The sequence below is a fragment of the Astatotilapia calliptera genome, chromosome 7 (genome assembly GCF_964374335.1).
Source record: "Astatotilapia calliptera chromosome 7, fAstCal68.1, whole genome shotgun sequence".
Classification (NCBI taxonomy): domain Eukaryota; kingdom Metazoa; phylum Chordata; class Actinopteri; order Cichliformes; family Cichlidae; genus Astatotilapia; species Astatotilapia calliptera.
Genome location: NC_137428.1, coordinates 55,047,822 through 55,067,635, shown reverse-complemented (window position 1 = coordinate 55,067,635; position 19,814 = coordinate 55,047,822). Strand labels below are relative to the sequence as shown.

The window sequence follows — 19,814 nt, the reverse complement described above, 5'->3', positions numbered from 1 at the left end:
CAATACCACTGCATTCAGTCTGTAACAAATATATAAAAGCATTGAAATACAACAATTAAACATTGACAATATTTTCATAGATTGTTTGAATTATATTGACATTTAATTCTAAGAGATCTCAGTTATTGTCAACACAGTTTTTGTCACTACTTAGAAGTAAATTATCAATAAACCATCTGAAAAGTCTCATGTAGTCATAGCTTTAACTGATCACACGTGAAGGCCGGGGACTGCAGCGGTTGAAAAAGCTTTTGCATTCATTCTGAAAAAACGATCAGTCATCTTCCGGGTTTGTCTCCTCATTTTCTCGTTGCCTTGTCGCTCACCTGCTCCGGACTTTGGATGACTCCGCCCTCCCGTCTTGTGACAGCGGCTTGCCAGAGTGGGTGTGCTCGTTTTTGAACAAGGATTCTCACTCCTAAAGAAACAGGATGCTGACGTCGGCCACCTCACCATATATGAGCAGATGTAAGCACACAAACACTTAACTTCTTTAAAAACCAACTCATCACATTTAAGTCAATCCGACCCAAGACTCACAAAAGACTGAACCAGAAAGGCAAGGAAGCACATTAACACATCCCCAGTGGGCAGCAGGTTAATCATTCATAAATTTTTAGGTCATTTCATCTGTTAAACTTTTGCAAATTCACAGCACTTGTGAACAGGAGATAGCATGCTATTTAGCTGCACAGCAATGTGCAGCTACAAAGGCAATGTTGGGCCAGCACATTTAATTAAATTTTACTCCCAGTTTCTTTAATGGAGGATGTCTACAGTTAGACACAGCTGTATACCTTATTACAAAGAGAAGTGGATGCATTACAGTGTCAAGAGAAATATTGACCATAACTAAAATACTCTTGATTGTTCTGAAAATTCAACAGAACACCAAGCTTGACATACCCCACAAGGTAGTTAAACACTGTGCAGCATTTTAACATCATCATGTTACTGATCAGCCAGCCTTTAATGTGACCGACAACATCAGTTAAATACATATATGTACTTGAACTCTCTCTTCCTTCCCCTTGCCATGATGTGCATAAATAGAATAACATTACATCAGCAGTTATAAAAATATAAAGAAATACTGGAGTGCTCCCAAATTTCTTACTAAATTAAAAAATATGAACTCCACTTTTATGAATTCATGTAATCATAAATACCATATAAGCAAGTGAATTTGTGAAACTTCCGACCCATGAACGCAAGAATGAACCAGTGTGTTTACAATACAGTCAGCAACACAAGATTTGCAACCATTAAGAGACCTATATTTTATATTCACTGTTCCAAGAGCATTTATGCTTCATACTAAAAGCAAACAGATAACATGTACACGGCCTCTCCTTGGTTTCTGGAGTCCAATAAAAGCCAACTGTGAAGATATTTTTATATGCAAGTATCAGAAGTTACAGGTCTAGATGCGAGTAAGGAAGCCCAGATTGAGGCTACTCGGGATCTGGACGGTGTCCAGAGCAACAGAGGAAGGTGTGAACGGGAGGGTGACGGTGAAGATTTTCTTGGCATCCATCATCAAAGTGGATGACTCAGCTCTGTCTTTCAAAAGGTTCTAAAATGCAAAGCAAACAAACAAAGCCAGATAAATAAAAATGTTACAAACATATTAAACATTAACATAATAGTAAAAGAGGCTTTACTCACTTTAATCGTTGTGATGAATGAAGGTGACACTCTCTCTTCAAACTCAATCACCGGTGTGTACAAGGTCAATACTTTGACAATCTGTCAACAATAAACAACAAAAAACAAAAGGCAATCAGAGCACAAGCAGGATAAACTGTCTACAGATTAACAAAGCTGAGTCTTAACTGATGATCAACCTGCGCTGTGGTGAGGCCAGTGCACATGTTGCAGATGGCTTGGGCATCTGCTTCAGTCTTTTTCTTGATCTGTAGAAGCTGTGCAGCCTGTATGAGAGGCTCCAGAGTTTCTTTTGCACCACAGTCTGTCAGCTCTCTCTCAGCCAGCCACTCCTCCAGCTGCCATACATTGTACCTGAACCCAGAGAAACAATACAGATTAAGCTCCATACTGCCCAGGTAAGTTCTTCCATCATTCTTCTATCCAACCACAGAAATTAAAACAAATATAAAAAAACAGATATGTATTATATTACCTGAAAACTCTGCCACCTTTATGGTTTTGGCAGTGCTATTTGTTAACCTCATATTCAAGGGTAAAGGTCAATTAATATAGTCTTATGTTAGGATCAGTTGATGCCCTCTTCATGTTTTCTCTCTGGTGAATGCCCAACTCAAATCAAAAAGTTGTCTCAAATGGTATTACCTTACATTTTGCTCTTTGAAATAAAGCCCCTAGATTTCTCTCCCGTCGTTCTCCCAGCTAGATCTCATTCAGTGTGCCATCAGTGACCTTGACATTAGTTTGGGTGAACCTGGCTCCCCTCAGACCCCATCTTAACCATCTCTCCTGAGTTACCATTGTGCATTTGAACTTGTTAAACCATATGAACTTTTTTCCAAATGTGTTTGCTTAAGAAGTGGTGAAATGTGTTTAAAAACCTCCTTTGTATTATATCTGGAATATTTATATTTCATGTAATGATGCAGCTATAAAATAATAGCATCTTCTTTACCTGGACAGCCAGGTAAATTATATGCAGTACGTGATCAGTCTGTGTCAAAAGGGGGAAACTTCAGATTAAAATCAAGGTCTAAACATATAAGGCTAATGTAACATAACTCAGTAAGATGGGACTGAGGTCTTGTGTTTGAAATTCATACCTGTAATTCAAATACGACAAGCAGCCGTTTATTTTATGTCTTGACTTTTGAATGCTGATTGATGATAAAGCAGAAATCTTGCCTGATATAAATAATAGACTATCATTTTTATTTTTTATCTTCGCTCTCTTTACCATCTCTTTTTGTTTTCATGCCCAGTGTGTGTTTGGCTGTACCTGATCTGCAGGCCTTTACCCCAGGAGCACATGTCCTTCCGCAGCAGCAGGTGGTTGAGTGTGACCGCACAGATGATGTAAAACTGCTGCTTGACCACCTGTTTAATGAGGTCTGAGTCCATCCCATGCTGACTCATGGTGGTGTGGAAGAGGCCAAGACGCTGCAGGAGGACCTCCATTGTAACAGCCCCCTCTTCTGAGAAACTGGTGCTCCTCTTCCTCAGGCCTGTTGGTTTGGACCCTAAAACACCCTGGATTGTCTCGTTCTCCAGCATGCTCGAAACTACACATAAGACACAAATTGTAGATGACAGACTTAATAACATATGTTGTTACTTGTTAAGTATCATTAGATTACGTCTCCTCACCTATGAGGTGCTGCAGGATGTCCTCCATACATTTGATGAGTTGACGGTAAATCTGAATGGCCAGATCGCCAAAGACCTGCTGGTACTCTGATAGTTCAAAATTGGTCAAGCAGTGCTCATTCTGCTTAGCCGTGTTGTGCACCATAAACACCTGAAGTCCACAAAAGTCGTACAGATATGTAGGATTAATTAAGTTCTATGTACAGCTACATAAATAACACTGGTATACTGGCAAACTTTCAAGCTTACCTCATCACCACTGTACTGCTTCAGACAGTGCATTAACCGGCAGGTGTTAGCCAGCCAGAAAGACACCACTTCAAAGTCATTTCCTCTCCTCTGCAGAAAGATTATAAAAATTAAATCAAACTAAAAGCGTCACTTACTTTAATAATGCAGATTTAAGTTATATGCTGCACCTTGATGACCCCTTTGATGCTGCTGATGGTTGAATTTAGCAGAGTGCTAACTCTCTGATCGTCATTCACAATGTCTGCATATCGTACGCACATGAAGATGATGTAGGCAGGAAGGCCTGGAGTGAAGCTGACAGCAACGCCGCGAGGCTTCAGATCTTAGCAGATTGAACCATTTCATTACAAAAAACATCAACCACATTTTATTATTTCCTTGAACATATGTTTGTCCCACCTATGACCAGATTCTTAAGCAACCGGCTCTCGTCACCCTGCTTGTACTCCAACATGCCCTGGTACTCCTTCTCCTTGCGGGTGATGTTCACTGCTCTGCCAGGAGGACTCACCACTGAGCGTCTGGTCTCTTGCTCAGTGCTCACTAAACACAGCAATAACATGAGCAATGACAGGATTATTGCTAACATGCTCTTAAAAATAAGTGTAACTATGTACAAACTCAGTTCTTTGTGGTTACCTTCAAAATCTTCAACCTTTTTCATGTAAAGCTTAAGTTGTTTTTTCAGCTTTCTAATGGTTTTGTCTTGTTTCTCTTGCTGTTCCAGAAGTTCCTAAAATTACATAAAAATTAAATGATTACATTATTATTTTAAGGCTAATACATGGCAGAGAGGTGTTTGTTACTGAAACTGTGAAACTAAAAGTATTACTAATATTATTATTACTACCACTTTACTTTAAGGCAGAGTGATAGATGTTGGATAAACCCACCAGGTTCTCTCTGGTCAGCCGTGTAATCTCAAGCTTCAAGCTTGCTTCAATTCGGGCATCTTCAGGCAAAAGGAGGCTCTGAGCCAACATCTGCTGCTGCTGCTCCTTTTCATCCTTCAGCTTGTTCATCTCCTCTACCAGCTTCATGTACCTCTCATTGTGAACCCGTTCCTGCTCGTGCATCTGGTACTCCAGAAGCCTGCAGGATGGAGGGACAGCTTTCAATGGCCTTGAACATGAACTTGCTTTAATAAGTCCTGACTATTATTACTTCATTACCTATTTGTCTCTTTCAAGCCTTCATAAGCCAGCCACAGCTCTCCATCTTCATTCAGTGTGTGGATGTCAGTGGATCTGAGCAATTGGAGCATCACAACATGAATTCATTGCATTCAAATTTTTCAGGAACATTAATATTTCAGCAGAAACCAGGAGGTCTTACTTGTGAACATCTTGATATGAGGGGATTTCACTGAGATCCAATTTCACACCTTCTCCCAGTGCAGAGTCCTGCAGGTCAGATCAATATTATATCCCTCTAATTACTGTTCATTATACATCCATCCATCCATCCATTCGCTTCCGCTTATCCTTTTCAGGGTCGCGGGGGGCGCTGGAGCCTATCCCAGCTGTCATAGGGCGAGAGGCAGGGTACACCCTGGACAGTTCGCCAGTCTGTCGCAGGGCCAACACACAGGAACAGACAACCATTCGCACTCACATTCACACCTAGTGACAATTTGGATTATCCAATTAACCTATCCCCACATTATACATTTTAATGAAAATACAGTGTTTTTAAATGAATGTATTTCCATTTCTTTTAATGGGAATAACAACAGTATCATTCAATTTTTCACCTTGTGTTTAAGAGCCTCTTGGCGCACCAAATGCGACCGCAGGAGCAGCACCTCCTCTTTCCTCATCTCCAGCTCCTCTGTGGAAGAATTGAGTTGCTCCAGCAGGACTTTGTAGGGCAGAGAACCAGGGGCAGGGGGCACTAAATCACTGTTCTCATTAGTCAGAGACTTTCGCAGCTCATTTAGATCCTGCTTCAATTTCTTGTTCTCAGACTCCAGTTCTTGTCGCTGCATCGAGACATTTAGAAACAAGAAAGACAAAAAAAACAAAAAGAATCAATAAATATATTTTGTTTATAATCATCTTTCAGTATTTCAGTACAAAGAAAGGTTATTATAGACTGTGGTAATATGTTAAAACTATTTGTGGGCACTTTATTTCTGGTATGCTGAAACTGAACCACAGAGCATCACACCTTCAATGTTTCCAAGTCCAGTTCTGCTCTTCCACTTGTTCTCTGTTCCTCGACCACCTTTTATTTAGAAAAATATCAATAAATAATAATAATAAATAAAATCACCAAAACCCTTTAAGAAAAAAAAAGCAGCTATGTATATTTTGCAATTTTACATTTTTGGAGAGAGAAAAATTGCATTCATACTTTTGCTTTTTCTTGCTGGTCTTCCTCTCGTTTATCCAGCTGCTGCCATAGTGACTGTTTCTCCTGCTCCAGCTCTTTCACTCTCCTCTGAAGCTTCAAGAGGACTGGCAGGTCCACTGCAGTCTGGGTCTCATCCTAACAAAACACAGCAAGCCCTGGTTGATCTCTTTAGAATCTAACTAAGAATGCTGCACTAATAGGATTATAACACAGACAATGCCAGAAAGAAATCTTCCCACAGATGATCTGAGGAAGGAGCATCCAGTGCCTAGAGGAAACCCACATAGATAACATGCGAACTCTACCCAGAACCGTCTTCTGAAGTGCCTCATAAAAACGTGTTACCTGTAAAATTCCTCGTAGTACATCCCAAAAAATGCTTCACAGCCACCTCAAAGCTGACAGACAGGCGAGTATTTCATACCTCTGTTTGTACAGAGCTGTCTTCACCCTCAGTAGAGCCTAAGCTCTGACTAAACTCAGATGAGTTACTGCTGTAGTTGGAGCCTGTCCTCTTCAGACTAGATTTGCTTGAAGTCTAGGTGAAAATGAAAAAGACAACATGTCATACAGGGAATAAACATGACAAGCATTCCTATGTTTGCAGCACTTAGTCTTTGTCTAGTACTTATAGCTGGTTTTGGTATGCTCTGTAAGTCATTGTGACCATGTAAAAACTGGTCATGGTTTGTAAGTTATGCTTGAAATTCCTAATGTGTGTTTGAATACTAAGTATAGTTCCTCACAGTGTTGAGATCCATCTGTTCCTTCAGGTCTCTGTGCCGCTCCTCCAGATGCAGGTGTTCGCTCAGCAGACTTTGGTATCGAGAACGTTCCTCAGTCAAGTCCTGCTCCAGCTGTTTGGTGTTCTCAGCGTTGGTTTGAATCTCTGGGTCAAAACAGTTTTCTTTATGCATATTTTTTTTCTAAATGTCAGGAATTATTGATGACTAGTAAAGGCCTGACGGTAACCGTTTAGTACCTGTCAGCTGTTGCGCTTGTTCAACGATTTGCTTGTTCAGTTCATCTACGTCATTTTTCAACAAGTTGTTCTTCGTGTTAAGTTCATCTACCACCTGATTGTGAGAGTGGACATAATCATCAGATATTATTTCTGTTCATTCTTTGGAAAATGACACATTTTTAAGGTCCTCTTGCCACCAAATATATGTCATATAACACTCTTTATTCAACATTTACAGTAAGGCAACTTGTTATTCTCTATAGTCTGAGGTGTTATGGAATACAATATTATCTCAATTGCATGTGACATTGTGTCATTAATCTACGATGTCACCTTTTCTTATAATTAACAGGTATGAAAGGAAGTCAGGTCAAGGTTTGAGGCAAATCTCGAAGACTGGAATAACGGCTTACCTGCTCTGTCTGCTCCTTGTAGACCTTTGTCTGCTCTTCCAGGTCTTCCTTCTCTCTGCGGGTGTTTTCCAGTTCGTGCTGGAGGAAGGAGAGCTGCTCCAGCAGTGAGGGTAGCCTCTCTGCTTTAGCTCTGGTCTCTTGCTCTGATCTACGCAGGTTTTCTATCTCACTGCTCTGTCTCTCTATCTCCATAGTCTGAGCTTTCTCCGTAACACTCAGCTTCTCACTGAGTTCTCTGTTTTCCTTTTGCTGCGGGAGGGGGGGTACAAACACATGCTGTTCATGTGATATGACAACTCCCAATGAACTTTTTTTCTTGTGACAGAGTAATCAAATACGTACCTCGTACAAATCTAGACCTCCATACTCACACAATACCCACCTGCTCATTTATCTTGTGCTGCAACTGCAAAATCTTGTTCTCCATGCCAATATTGAGCTTCTTGAAGTGCTCCACAGAGCGTGCTTCTACTTTCAGCTTCTTTAGTTCCCTCTTTGCCCTCATGCGACGCACACAACTCTGCAGCAGGATAATGGCTGCCAGGATGCGCTTGTAATGCTGTCTGGCCAGCCAGCCTTTCACCCACTTCTGAATGACTATTGCCTTTTTCTCATACATCAACTGTGAAAACAAAGAAGGGCAAAAGCAAGTTCATAACGTCATATTTAAAAGTGAAGTAAAAGACTTTCACTTAAAAAAAAAATACAGTTACTTGTACATAGTGCTTATCATATATTTTAAAAAATTAAGTCTGTTAGAAGTGCATCTCTGTCTTACACGAATAATCCCAGACCATTTCAGTTTCAAACATCATTAATTACAGATTTTAACTTGAGAATCATATAGAAATAGAGCGAGCAGACATCCTTCTTTATGTGGGTCTGCACTGTGTTTTTCTTTCTCGTAATGAGAGGTTTTCAAAAGTCACTGCTGTAAGGCAGAAGCATTAAAAAAAATAATCTGGCTTTCACTGAATGGAAGTGAGGGCAGGCTTGGGTTTCCGGGGGCTAAAACCCAAGGCGGAAAACAGCTCATCATCACAAGGTCACAAGCCGCACTGAATTCAATGAAAAATACCACAATTAAAAGGAAGTTCAGCTACAACTAAAATCAGGAAACTTCTAATAACTGTCTGTGTTCTCACAAGAAACTTAAAGCTCAAAACATATACCACTTGATGGCTACAGTGATGATTACCAGCAAAAACAGCTATTAAAATAATCATTTTAAATCTTACCCAGGAAAAAAACAGAAGAATACATAAGAATAAAAAGACATAATGCATAAGAATTAAACTTTAGCTTATTTTTATGCTCACTGCATTGACTTAGTGAAGGGGTTGGGAAGACTGCCTTTAAATATAATGTATTCAGATGCTAAATACGTCTCATTTGTAACATATCCCACATTATTAGGCAAAGATGCTCTTTTTCCCATATTTAGTTTGTCGGTATATGGGCAACTTATATTGTTTATTTTTTTGTTTATTGATTAGCATTCAAATCTCTCAATGAATACAGAAGAAAAAAATAGGTAGGATATAGTAAACGTCTAAAGATCAACATGATGTTACCTTATGGTACTGCTTTCTAGCCATGTGAGCCCTCCAGAAGCACTGAACAGTGATAGCTGCAGAACGCTGCTGCTGGTAGAGTTTCCTTTTCGACCACATTCGCACATTGCGCTGAATGATAATAGCTGCTCTGGTTTGCAGCAGAAACTTGGCATAACTGACAGAAAAAAGCATTTCAGAAATACATCTAAAATATCCATAAAGTTTCTAAAATCAAACTTCTGCTCTTGTTTGGCATCCTCACTTACCAGCGTGCCTGGTGACCCCGTACATGTTTCTGAATAGTAATGGCAGACTCCCTCATCCTCAGGTACTTTTTGCGTGCCAGCCAGCAGCGAATAGTCTTCTGGATGGAGACACAAGCCATACGCAATTTGTCCGAGCGCAGCTTCTCCAAGAAAGCCACCTGGCCAGCTCTGAAGAAGATCTTGTTTTTGCCAAACTGGTATTTCCCCTGGTCCTAAAACAAAATAAAAAAAAAACAAAAAAAACAAACACACAGTCTAATATGTATTACATCACATTAAAGTGAGCCTGTGAAAGCTGATTTTATAAAACACACCCATACCTTTATAAGTTTTTCCAGGAGATTTTTGCAGGCCTGTTTTCTATCAGGAAGCAAGTCCTTTTGCTTCATGAGAACCCGATAGCGGCTAAAAAATTCCTGATAGGTCCACCTGCAATAATCAGATCATAAATTATATCTATAATTTATATAGGATTATCTATTGCAAACATTTTTTAACAGCTTCTCGTGGCTGTTTGCTCTGTATCAGAAGTGCTTTCTGATATGCTACCTTGATGGGAAGCCTGCTGCTGAGATCCGGATAGTTTCGAGGATGCCACATGCTCGAAGCTGTTGTACAGCCCTCACAGGGTCCAATCTTTATTTAAAATAACATAAGCGCACAACCTTTAATCTGTTCTTGTCGAACATAGCTGTATGAAGAAAAAGTGGGAAACAAAAAAAAACAACAACAAAAAACAAAATCTGCCTCACGTGAACGGAGCTTTATGGTCATTTGGTTTGATGCAGCGCACGTAGTGAGGAGTTGTAGCATTCAGTGTTTCCATCAGCAAATGCAGGGACTGTCGAAACTGAATAAAAAGACAAGAATGAATTCTTCCTAAGAGAATAGAAAAATACAATAATTAACATGGTCAGTTACTATAAATTTCCACATTAGTTTTAATTCTCCCCCATCATGCAGTTTCTCTACAAGGATCCTAAACCGACTTGAAGCTGAACAGCTGATACAATGTCCACAATCATGCATGCTCTCCAGGCTTTGAGAACAGGGACTTCAGAACTATCAAACATCACATTCACAACGCTTCTTTATAATTTAACAGTTATAAAGAAGGGCAAAATAAACCTTAAATATGAGGACTTTAGTGAACATGGAGTACAAATCAACAGTTAAATCAAAGCATATCGGCTTCTCTGTCTGTTCTGCACAAGCTGGTTATTACAGGTTTAACTAACACTGTGATAAATTCATCTTTACAATGGTTATGCTTACATAATGAGACACTGTATAACTTTACAGAATTCATTAGTACACAGTTACAAGAAAGACCAGCTAAAACCCTGCAATTCTGTCCAATGTCATGGCCGTCTATAGTATGAGAGTTGTATGAGTGGAAATGTCAAAGTTCCTTGGGGTAGTTGCCACTCAACTGGCTGTACATCCAACCTTTATGCTGAGAAGGCCAGAGAAGCCTGGGTTCCACCCCAGACCATATTCTTCATGCCTCCCTCACTTTAACCCTAATTTCCTGTTTGCTCGTTAATGTTCTACCAAAATATAGACTGAAAAAAAAAAGGGGGGGGGGGGGTGGGGGGAACAGTCAAAGAGTTACCTGTGAGTCATTTTCTCACCTGCAGTCCAACAGTCTTCTTAGTATCCTTCTTAGCTGATCCAGCCCTTCCAATGCTGCTTGTAAGTTTGTTAGAAGAATTTGCTGCCTTCTCATCATCCTCAAATAGCTTCAGCAGCAGATCAAACTGAAACAACAGAAGTAATCAGTGAACAGCAGATGGCAGCATTTTCAATGCGGACAAGTGTGTACTTCCTTCAATAGTTATGCCTGAACAATTCAAGGGTGTGTGCCCACAAACATACGACATTTGATCTTGGCTAAGTGATGCTGAAATTTAAACCTTCTGAATACTTTTACACAAAAAAACAAAAACACCCCCTGAATATTAGCAGAAGTGAGAATATAATAAACAACAGAAAGTTTATAAATTCACCTTGCTCTTTTTCAGCACATTAATCTGTTCTTCATTGACTGTGTCCTTATTTTTCTCCAGGAAGCCCACACACTGATACTCCACCTAGGCACAAAGGACCAGGTCAGACTGTGTTCTCTCACTAAAAGAGCAAAGATCATATTCACCCAAAGCCTGAAGCAGACTGAGTGGTATGGCTTCAATAAACAGAATCATATGAATCAAACATTTGTGGGAAAGGTATGGATTTTGACTTTGCAGACAGGTACAACTTCACTGTTTTTAGTTTTGCTTAGTAAATGAGTCACACATCCGTCTGTTTCCACACTGCTTGTTCTGTTCAGGATATGGAGAGCTGGAGCTAATCCCAGCACACACTGGGAAAAAGCATGGGTTTATACCACAGAGTAGTCAGTAACCAATGAAGTCACAAGTACACACATTTGCACACACAAGCAATTCAGTTAAAGTTCATTTGAGACACCTGGAGAAAACCCACGAACACACAACAGAAAGAGATCCTGAACCCTTCAAGCTGAAGCAAGGGCACATTAGCGTAAGCCATACAATTCCTTTTCACCTTGTCAGCAAAGTGGTGGATGATGAAAGCTCTATTTGACAACCTTGGTTTTTCAAAGTGAGCATTCTGCTTCAGGAGGGTGTTGTACAGCTTCTGTGCCCATGTTTCGTCAGATCCTTTGGGCATCTGTGGAAAGAGGAAGAGCTGACACATCAGTTAGTCACGGCATTACTCATAACCTCCAAGCACAGTGTGGCGGAGAGTCTGAAAAGCAGCTGGACACACTTCTGGTGGGAAGAAAATAAACAAAAACAGCATTTTACCTTACACTCCTCATCCAGAAGGTCCAGGACGCCCAGTTTGGCTTCAATGAGATTAATACAAGGCTGATTGTCATAGAAGTCAATCAGTGTCCAAGGGATTTCCTCTTTCATGTACTCCTCTTGTTCCAGTTTGAAGACATGCTGGAAAGAATGGGAGCTAAAAATGATTTACAGGTACTGTATGTTTTGACAAAAAAAACAAAACATTATAAGATAATAAGATCTGTCATTATTGTTCAAAATAAATAAATATGTAAAAACAATTTGAAGAGAAAAAGACACATACCAGGTTGAACTGTTGTTGAAGCTTTTCATTGGCATAGTTGATGCAGAACTGTTCGAAGCTGTTGATGTCAAAAGTTTCAAACCTGAGGAAAAATACAAAGTTAAATTAAAAACAAACATATCTGGTGAACTGCAGAGTATAAACAGAGAAAGCTAGTGTTCAAAAACAGACCCGTAAATGTCGAGCACACCAATGAATGAGTGCTGCTTCACTGTGGATTTTAAGGCACTGTTGATACTGTCCACAATCCAGCTGAAGAGTCTGGCATAAATGTGTTTGGCTAGGGCATCTCGGCCATAGATCGCATTAATTTTGGGAACAGGCTTAACAAAGGTTTCCGTGGTTGTCTTGAGCTTCCTGTGGCATAACCAGTGGGCCATTTCTTCGCAAGGCACTCCCATCAGGTCACAGAAAACCATCAGGTGGACATCATCCTGCTGGAAATACATGAATAACATTGATCTGATAAAGACCTACACATCCTCAAAGCAACATTCATACAATTATATATTTTTTAAAAATTGTATGTTGTGTCCTGTGAAAAATAATGTTTACCTTTATGCTGCATCTGTCTGCTGACTGGTCTTTTACCTCCACATTGCTAAGATGAAGAATAGCTGACAGAATTTGGTAAATTTCCATTTGATCACTTTCCCCAATTCCTACAATCAAGACAATAAATGAGGATTTTTAATGTCACTGAGTCCAAAACCAAGACTGTACAGATGAATGACAAATGAACCCTTGACCCCTATAGTGAGGGGATCCCATGTTTCTATAAGAGGGGGGCTTTAGTTAATTGCCAGCATATAGCCCAATTTAATCTCAACTGGGCTGGACAGAAAACATGTTTACTTAATGTGAAGAAGTGCATGCATGTTCTACAATGTTTGCATTTAAGGAACCACATGAAGTTCATTTCTGTAATGTTTCACATTATTCACACTGGACCTGCAAAGCACAGAGAGTACAGTTTGTGTAACTATTTTACTGTGTATGAAGCAAACAACTTGTGGCCATCCAAAAATACTTTCTGCACAATTTAATATCATTCTTTCACAGTGTTCAGATCACTCCATCAAAATTGAAGATATCATGTTATCCAGAGGCTGAATTAGACCTACTGGCCTGCCAGTTCTAGGCCCTGGGCAACATGTTTGATGCCACTGCCTTAAAGCAAAAGTAACTCCAACTCAATACGAAGTTATTCTAAATTATCATCTTTACAAAGAAACATTTTTCCCCCAAAGGGAATTGTTCTTTCAGCAAGAAAATGGCCAGACTCGTTGGATCTCACAAGTCACTGAAAGTTTTGAAAATGAAAATAATGTGAATTAAATGTTGCATCCTTCCCACTTTGGGCTTATGTGTCAAACAAAACTCTATAACACAATCATCAAACGATCTGCTCTACATGCACATGTAAACCTTACTAAAACACAGCAAACACTCACCTAACAGTGAGAAAGACCTACGGGTATTGCACATCTCTTTGGCATCATCCACTCCATCTATGACTGGGCTCTGACCCTGGTTAGTGCAGTGGAAGTCATCTGCGCAACCTTACCTCATTAGTGAAAGAAAATACTGTATTAATACAGACAACTGTAATTGCAAAATGTTTTATTTTATTTTTTTTAAATGCCTAAAGGAAATTTATATTTTAGAGAATTGCACACCTAACCTGAAGGCTTTGAACTCTGGTAAATGTGAAGAGGCACATAGCTGGTAGAATATATGGTAGTTCCTTTCACTGTGGGCCTAAAGTTGTGAATACAGATGTAACATAGTTACCACAAAAATGTACCACAAAGAAAACTTAGTAAAATTAGGCAGAAATTCAAACTAAATGTTGCCTTAAAAATAGCTGGTGTTCTCCCAGACAAATCAAACAGTGGGTTGTTTATGGTTCATTGTTACTACACTGCGCATTAAACACTGTTACACAAACATTACAGTGCTTTAAAATAGCTCACTTTGGAGGAGAAATGCTTCATATAAAAATATTAAATATTCAAGTAAAATCCAAAGAAATGAAATTTACCTGAAACACAACTCGAGACTTTTCCAGTAAGTAGGTTCTCATGTTAGCCCCAGTTATGCAATACTTTGTGTCAAACCCAATCTCAATGTATTTTCCAAAGCGGCTGCTGTTGTCGTTCCTTGTTGTCTTGGCATTTCCAAGGGCCTACATAAAATATAAAAAGTTTCAGTTCAACAAGTTAAAATAAGATGAAGCTCTGACCATGGACAGGGAATTCTGATGTAGATGATCAGGCATGTGTTTGGCACTCAGAAGTGATAGTTGCAGGGTTTTCTGTAAAGGTCCCAGTCTGCTGTTCTGGATCCTAATCTATTTTTAATTTATTTGTCTTGCTGCAGTTGTCATGCTCAAACAATCTGTTAGTGCTTAGTGGCATAATCAAAAGCCACGTAGGCATCAGGGTAGATCAGATTCAACCCACGCAACGCTGTGTTATTTCTACTGTGACAGGAGTGTTGATCCCAACAGTGAAAGGGTATTTCTAAATTAATTGTTGCAGAGACATATAGACCACAGGCAGAGAAAGTTGCATCATGATTTACACTACAGTTGCAATTAAATGAAATGAAAGGGTAAATACGTTTTTAAAAACAACAACAAAATTGGACACAAAACTGAAAACAATGACACATGTACAAATTTAGTGTATAACATAAATAACATCAATATACGTACAGATGTTCAGTAACTTTTAATATCTTCTATTTTTGTCCTAAGTCCTTTACCTCCATGATGGGACTGGATGCAAGAACTCGCTCCTCCACATTGGCCTCTCCAGAGGAGCTGACTGTTGCAAAGTAACGCATTGCATACTTGGCAGAGACGGTTTTGCCAGCCCCAGACTCACCACTTACTATAATGGACTGATTTCTTTCATCCCTGGATGAAAGTGTCATACAGACTGAACATTAGTAAGAGGAAATACAAAAGAATTTACTTGCTTTAAAGTTTAACATGATATGTACTTTGAAATGTCAACACCTGGCCATCTGTTTGTATGCCTCCTCTGCAACTGCAAAGATGTGGGGATCCATATCCCCCATGTTTTGTCCGCTGTAGGCATTAATGATGGCAGCGTCATAAATGGGCAGTCTCTCATACGGATTGATGGCAACCAGGACAATTCCTAATAATCAACCACAAGAAAAATGTTCACTCTAAATTACAACATCATGAATTGTCTAAAACTACTTCTTCCCATGTATTTAAACTCTACCACGGCAAACAAGCTGCAAAAGCAGACTGGTTATCAGATTGTTAAACATATTACTCAAATTTGGTAAATGAAAATATATCAAAAGCATTTACAGTGGAACCAAAACAATTTCACTTTCTTTGTATCCAGAAATACATAAATATGACAGAAATTAACAAACATGAATGAACATCCGTCTCTTAATCCGATAAAGCAGATAAAATAGTTTGGTTTTTTTTTGGGGGGGGGGGGGGGGGGGGACAGCTTGGGTACGACAAATGATGATAAGCCCTCCACTTGAAAGAAGTCTGTACATATATATAGTATGTGTATATACACATATGTGTATGTATTACTTAAACTTGCATTGTTTCTGACAGCCACCAGAGGGTAAGTAAAGTAAGTAAAATTTTATTTATATAGCACCTTTCAAGATAAAAATCACAAAGTGCTTCACAGAGAAGCTAAAACATAAAAACAAAACAAAAAAAATCAACCAAAAGCAAGTTTAAAAAGATGAGATTTTAGAAGAGACCACTGAGTCCACAGATCTCAAGCTCAAAGGGAGAGAGTTCCACAGTCTGGGGGCCACAGTTACAAAAGCTCTGTTGCCTTTTGTTTTCAGCCTCGTCATACCATTATGGACGAAAAAAGACTTGTGAAAGAGTCTGGGAGAAAATAATCCAGGATATGCTCACAATGACTTCTGACTGGCACGTCTTTTTTCAATGAGTATGTTGTTTCACAGTTAGAGCCACACCTTGCTCATCACATCCACACACAGACAGTGACTCTGGCAACCAGAGACCCTAGAAAGGGACGACATTCGTCATCCATAATTTGTTGCACAATAGCTATATTTGTAATTTTGTCTCTGTATACCACCACCAGGGACTTAAAACAATCAAGATCTGACTGAAGCATAAGCTTCCAGCTTTATTTCAAGGAGTTAAAAAATAAAATGGCAATAACTGTTTTAGAAATTTTATCAACTTTTATTTTCAAGCAGGGCTAGGTGAGGCCTGTACCATCAGTGTTTCAAGACAAATTGAGATGACATATTATCTGAAGTGAATTCAACGTTGAATTTGCATATTATAGCTTTTCACTGTAATTTTAAATATGAGGCTCAGAGAGATGTCAGTGCAAGTAAGAGAGGAACTCTTTAGGCTGGGGGAAAAAACTAAAAATAATGTTATGGTGTGGCCATGCATGGCTGCCAGTGGAACTGGGCCACTAGTGTTTACTGATGATGTGACTGCTGATAGCAGTAACAGGGTGAAGTGTGCAGGGCTGTACTCTCTGCTCAGATTCAGCCAAATGCACCAAAACTGATCAGACAGAGTTTAATATTGTAAATGGATAATGACCCAAAGCATATGGCAAAAGTACCTCAAGAGTTTTGTAAGGCATATTCTTGTCAATGTCTTCAATTCAGTGTCTCCAGTCAGACACCTGATCTCAACCCAAAAAGAGGATGCTTTTATTTACTGAAGACAAAACCAAATCTAGAAAGATCCACAAACAAGCACCAGGATTTTCAACCAGAAATCAAAAACAATCTCTATTGTTAAAATGACTGTTAGTTTTACAATTAACAATTAGCTCTGAAAAACGCCCCTTTGATTAAAGCTGAAAAATTGCACTTCGATCCCATCTTGATTGTTTGAAAATTTGTTATATGAAAATCCACAGGTGTTGTTGGTGTTGAGAGGCAATACTTCAAAGGAAATGTGGTTTTATCCAACTAACTATGGATCTGGAACTATATGACAGGGTGGCAAATATATTAGAGGCTTACCTAAACTCATGCAGAAAACAAAATATTCACAGAACTCAATGCAGTCCTGTAAAAATCTAAATATGCTCTTACTGATGGTATAGGCATTAACAGGGTAAAAAGCAGGTTCAGCTAATCAAATGACCTGTAGTTAACTGATCATCCACAAGTATGACCACCATAGCACCATATAAAAAACAAACAGAGCAGCACAAACACCTGTAATCAACTTTGAACCATGGTGGTGGAGGGGTGATGATTTGGGCTTGTTTGCACACACAGGATCTGGTCATCTTGGAGTCAGAGTTCACGATGAACTTCTCAGTATACCAAAATATTCTAGAGCCAATGTGTGGCCCAGGCTGCCTACAGTCAAAATAAACGTTGTTTTTCACATTATTGTAGGCAACAGGAGCACAGGAATGTCCACTGGGAACCAACCGCCAGCTACAAGGTGGTAAAATCAAGTATCCATTAGCTTTCACTTAATTCACTTATTTGAAGTATCCTGTATTATATGGTGCTGTGTTCCTTTAAAAGCGACCTGCAGCACATACATCAGCATAACGTAGTGCAGATTATGTCAGAGTGTACAGTGAGCAGAGCTCCAAAGTCTACAGTGACAGTGATAGTGCGAGTCAAAGGAAATGTCGCTCATTACCACAGTATGTGTAAATCAACCTGGAGTCGATAAAGCGCACTTTGAGGTTGTGTAGCACTGCTGGCTCATGGAGATAGCTGAGAGCTGTGAGGTCATTCTCCCCCACCAGGATATCTGGGTTTCTTAGTGGTGGCAGGTTGTTGGTACGTGGGTCTATTTTGTGCTCCACTTTCTAGAAAGACACAAAAAGGTAGCAAAACACGAAGAAGAGAAGAGAGTAAGTTGCTTCCACTTTTAGGGAATGGCATCACCAGGTGTGCCTAATGATGAAGCTAAAAAGCAGCCACTGTGCTCCCCCTGTTCATGTTCACTCACGATAAAGCTTTGGCCTCATTTTCATACCTGCTGTGCATGCCCAAACTCGACATCATAGCTGCAGGCAGCAGCATAGCTGAGGATAACTCTTTCACCACATAATTTTTCCTATTTTCCACCTATTTTGAAGGCAGAAAATGAATTTGTTGACTTCTTTAAGTGTTTTTTAAGGATTTTTGTGCGCTCATCAAACAACTCAGCTGTCTCAAATAATCCTTCAGGGCACATAGAAATTTATGAGGCTCTGTTGCCAGCATTCCTGCAGAGAAATGTGCGCATGGCTCTCAGACAGAAGATCAATGTCCATTTCAGTGCCTCTATGTGAAACTCTTGTGTGTCCCGTATGTACAGTAGTTGGTATTTAATTGTCTCACCGTGCCATCCTCCAGCTGCAGAGAGAGCGTCTGGTCGCCAGGAGTGTAGTCTTTGGTAAGCTCTGCTGATTTCCACACTTCTGCTGCATCTGGGAGCCATACACGGGTATACTGAGGGGAAACGGGTCAGAGCCATTCAACCAACCATTCACTTACAGAAACCGTACAAAAAACTACAGCATAAACATCAGTGACAGGAAAATTGAAGAATAGCAATTATGAAGCATTCACTCATATCATCAGCGCTGACACAGTCTAAAGGTCTGATTTAAAGACCTTTACTAAATGAAGAGTTCTTAAACTCTTCATTTAGTAAACTCTTCATTTAAGCAGACACTCCTATGAGAAAAACGCCATACTTGACCCAGCTGAGTTAGTTAAAAGTTAACTAACTCAGCTGGGTGAAGCTGGATACCTGATAGTCAAATTCAAACCTACCTTGGAGTAAAGTTCAGCGGCTGCCATCTCTTTAACGTCCTCAGTGAGCCTGCTCAAACGTTTTCCTACCGCGAAGAGAGGCGCCGAGCATTTTTACTGACTCCCAGAGTAGAATGCCATTAACTTTTCTCCTCTCCTCCTCCGCTCTCTGGGACTCCGAGCGCCTAGCGGAGAGTGGGATTCAACACATGCGCGTGCTCAGGCACGGTTTGCTCTCGTGCGTCTTGCGTGCCTCCCAGCGGCCAGCCTCAGCCCGCGAGGACAACGCCACACTGTAACCGCGGAACTACTAATTATAGTGGAAAATATTACTGTTTCGAAATCATTACTTGTCCACAGGGAGCATCACGGGGCACTGCGCAGAAGATCACATCTTCTTGTATTAACGAACTGTTTTTGCAGGGCAGTGGAAAATGTATTTAGACGGTTTTTTTCTGTGCCCGAGTAAGATGTGCTGTGCATAATGTGACCTTTCACTTACTTCATATCAGTCTGCTTCTTAGATATGAAGAGAACATCACATTATTAAATTACGTTAAAATATGGGAAATGTTGTTAGTCAAAACACATTTGAGTAGGGCTGCTCGATTATGGCAAAAATGATAATCACGATTATTTTCACTGAAATTGAGATCTCGATTATTTGACGATATTTATTTAACCCTTTAAGACCTACCATAGAACCAAGTCCACCAGAGCTTATATTATTTTTTTTACATGCTGTAGTGCCATTTGTGGGAGCATTTCAAGTTGCTATACATCAATACAA

The 19,814-nt window shown here is 39.7% G+C and overlaps 1 protein-coding gene across 1 annotated transcript; it reads right to left on the bottom strand.

Moving 5' to 3' along the window:
- Positions 1-84: 84 nt before the first annotated feature.
- Positions 85-19,256, bottom strand: LOC113026600 (unconventional myosin-Va-like). The gene is made up of 40 exons (XM_026175570.2): positions 19,046-19,256; positions 18,608-18,718; positions 17,919-18,090; positions 15,264-15,408; positions 15,008-15,161; positions 14,283-14,426; positions 13,918-13,999; positions 13,693-13,800; positions 12,794-12,900; positions 12,410-12,675; positions 12,239-12,320; positions 11,953-12,093; positions 11,690-11,815; positions 11,131-11,214; positions 10,756-10,881; positions 9,874-9,971; positions 9,671-9,757; positions 9,442-9,550; positions 9,122-9,333; positions 8,874-9,030; positions 7,682-7,921; positions 7,300-7,548; positions 6,905-6,998; positions 6,669-6,811; positions 6,347-6,460; positions 5,923-6,057; positions 5,737-5,793; positions 5,321-5,548; positions 4,903-4,970; positions 4,740-4,814; positions 4,461-4,659; positions 4,207-4,300; positions 3,967-4,110; positions 3,735-3,889; positions 3,565-3,654; positions 3,316-3,466; positions 2,948-3,230; positions 1,848-2,022; positions 1,669-1,749; positions 85-1,576 (listed from the first exon to the last, which is right to left on the bottom strand). The coding sequence occupies exons 1-40, from the start codon at positions 19,070-19,072 to the stop codon at positions 1,424-1,426; spliced, it is 5,466 nt and encodes a 1,821-aa protein (XP_026031355.2). The 5' UTR covers positions 19,073-19,256; the 3' UTR covers positions 85-1,423.
- Positions 19,257-19,814: the final 558 nt, after the last annotated feature.

What these genes read in the sequence shown, in the direction of transcription:
- LOC113026600 (XM_026175570.2), bottom strand. Translation starts at nt 19,072, where the DNA reads ATGGCAGCCGCTGAACTTTACTCCAAG. An exon ending in GACCATAAAGCTCCGTTCAC is followed by an intron (nt 9,758 to 9,873) that starts GTGAGGCAGATT and finishes TTTTAAATAAAG; the next exon opens with ATTGGACCCTGTGAGGGCTG. An exon ending in CATCCTGCAGCACCTCATAG is followed by an intron (nt 3,231 to 3,315) that starts GTGAGGAGACGT and finishes TCTTATGTGTAG; the next exon opens with TTTCGAGCATGCTGGAGAAC.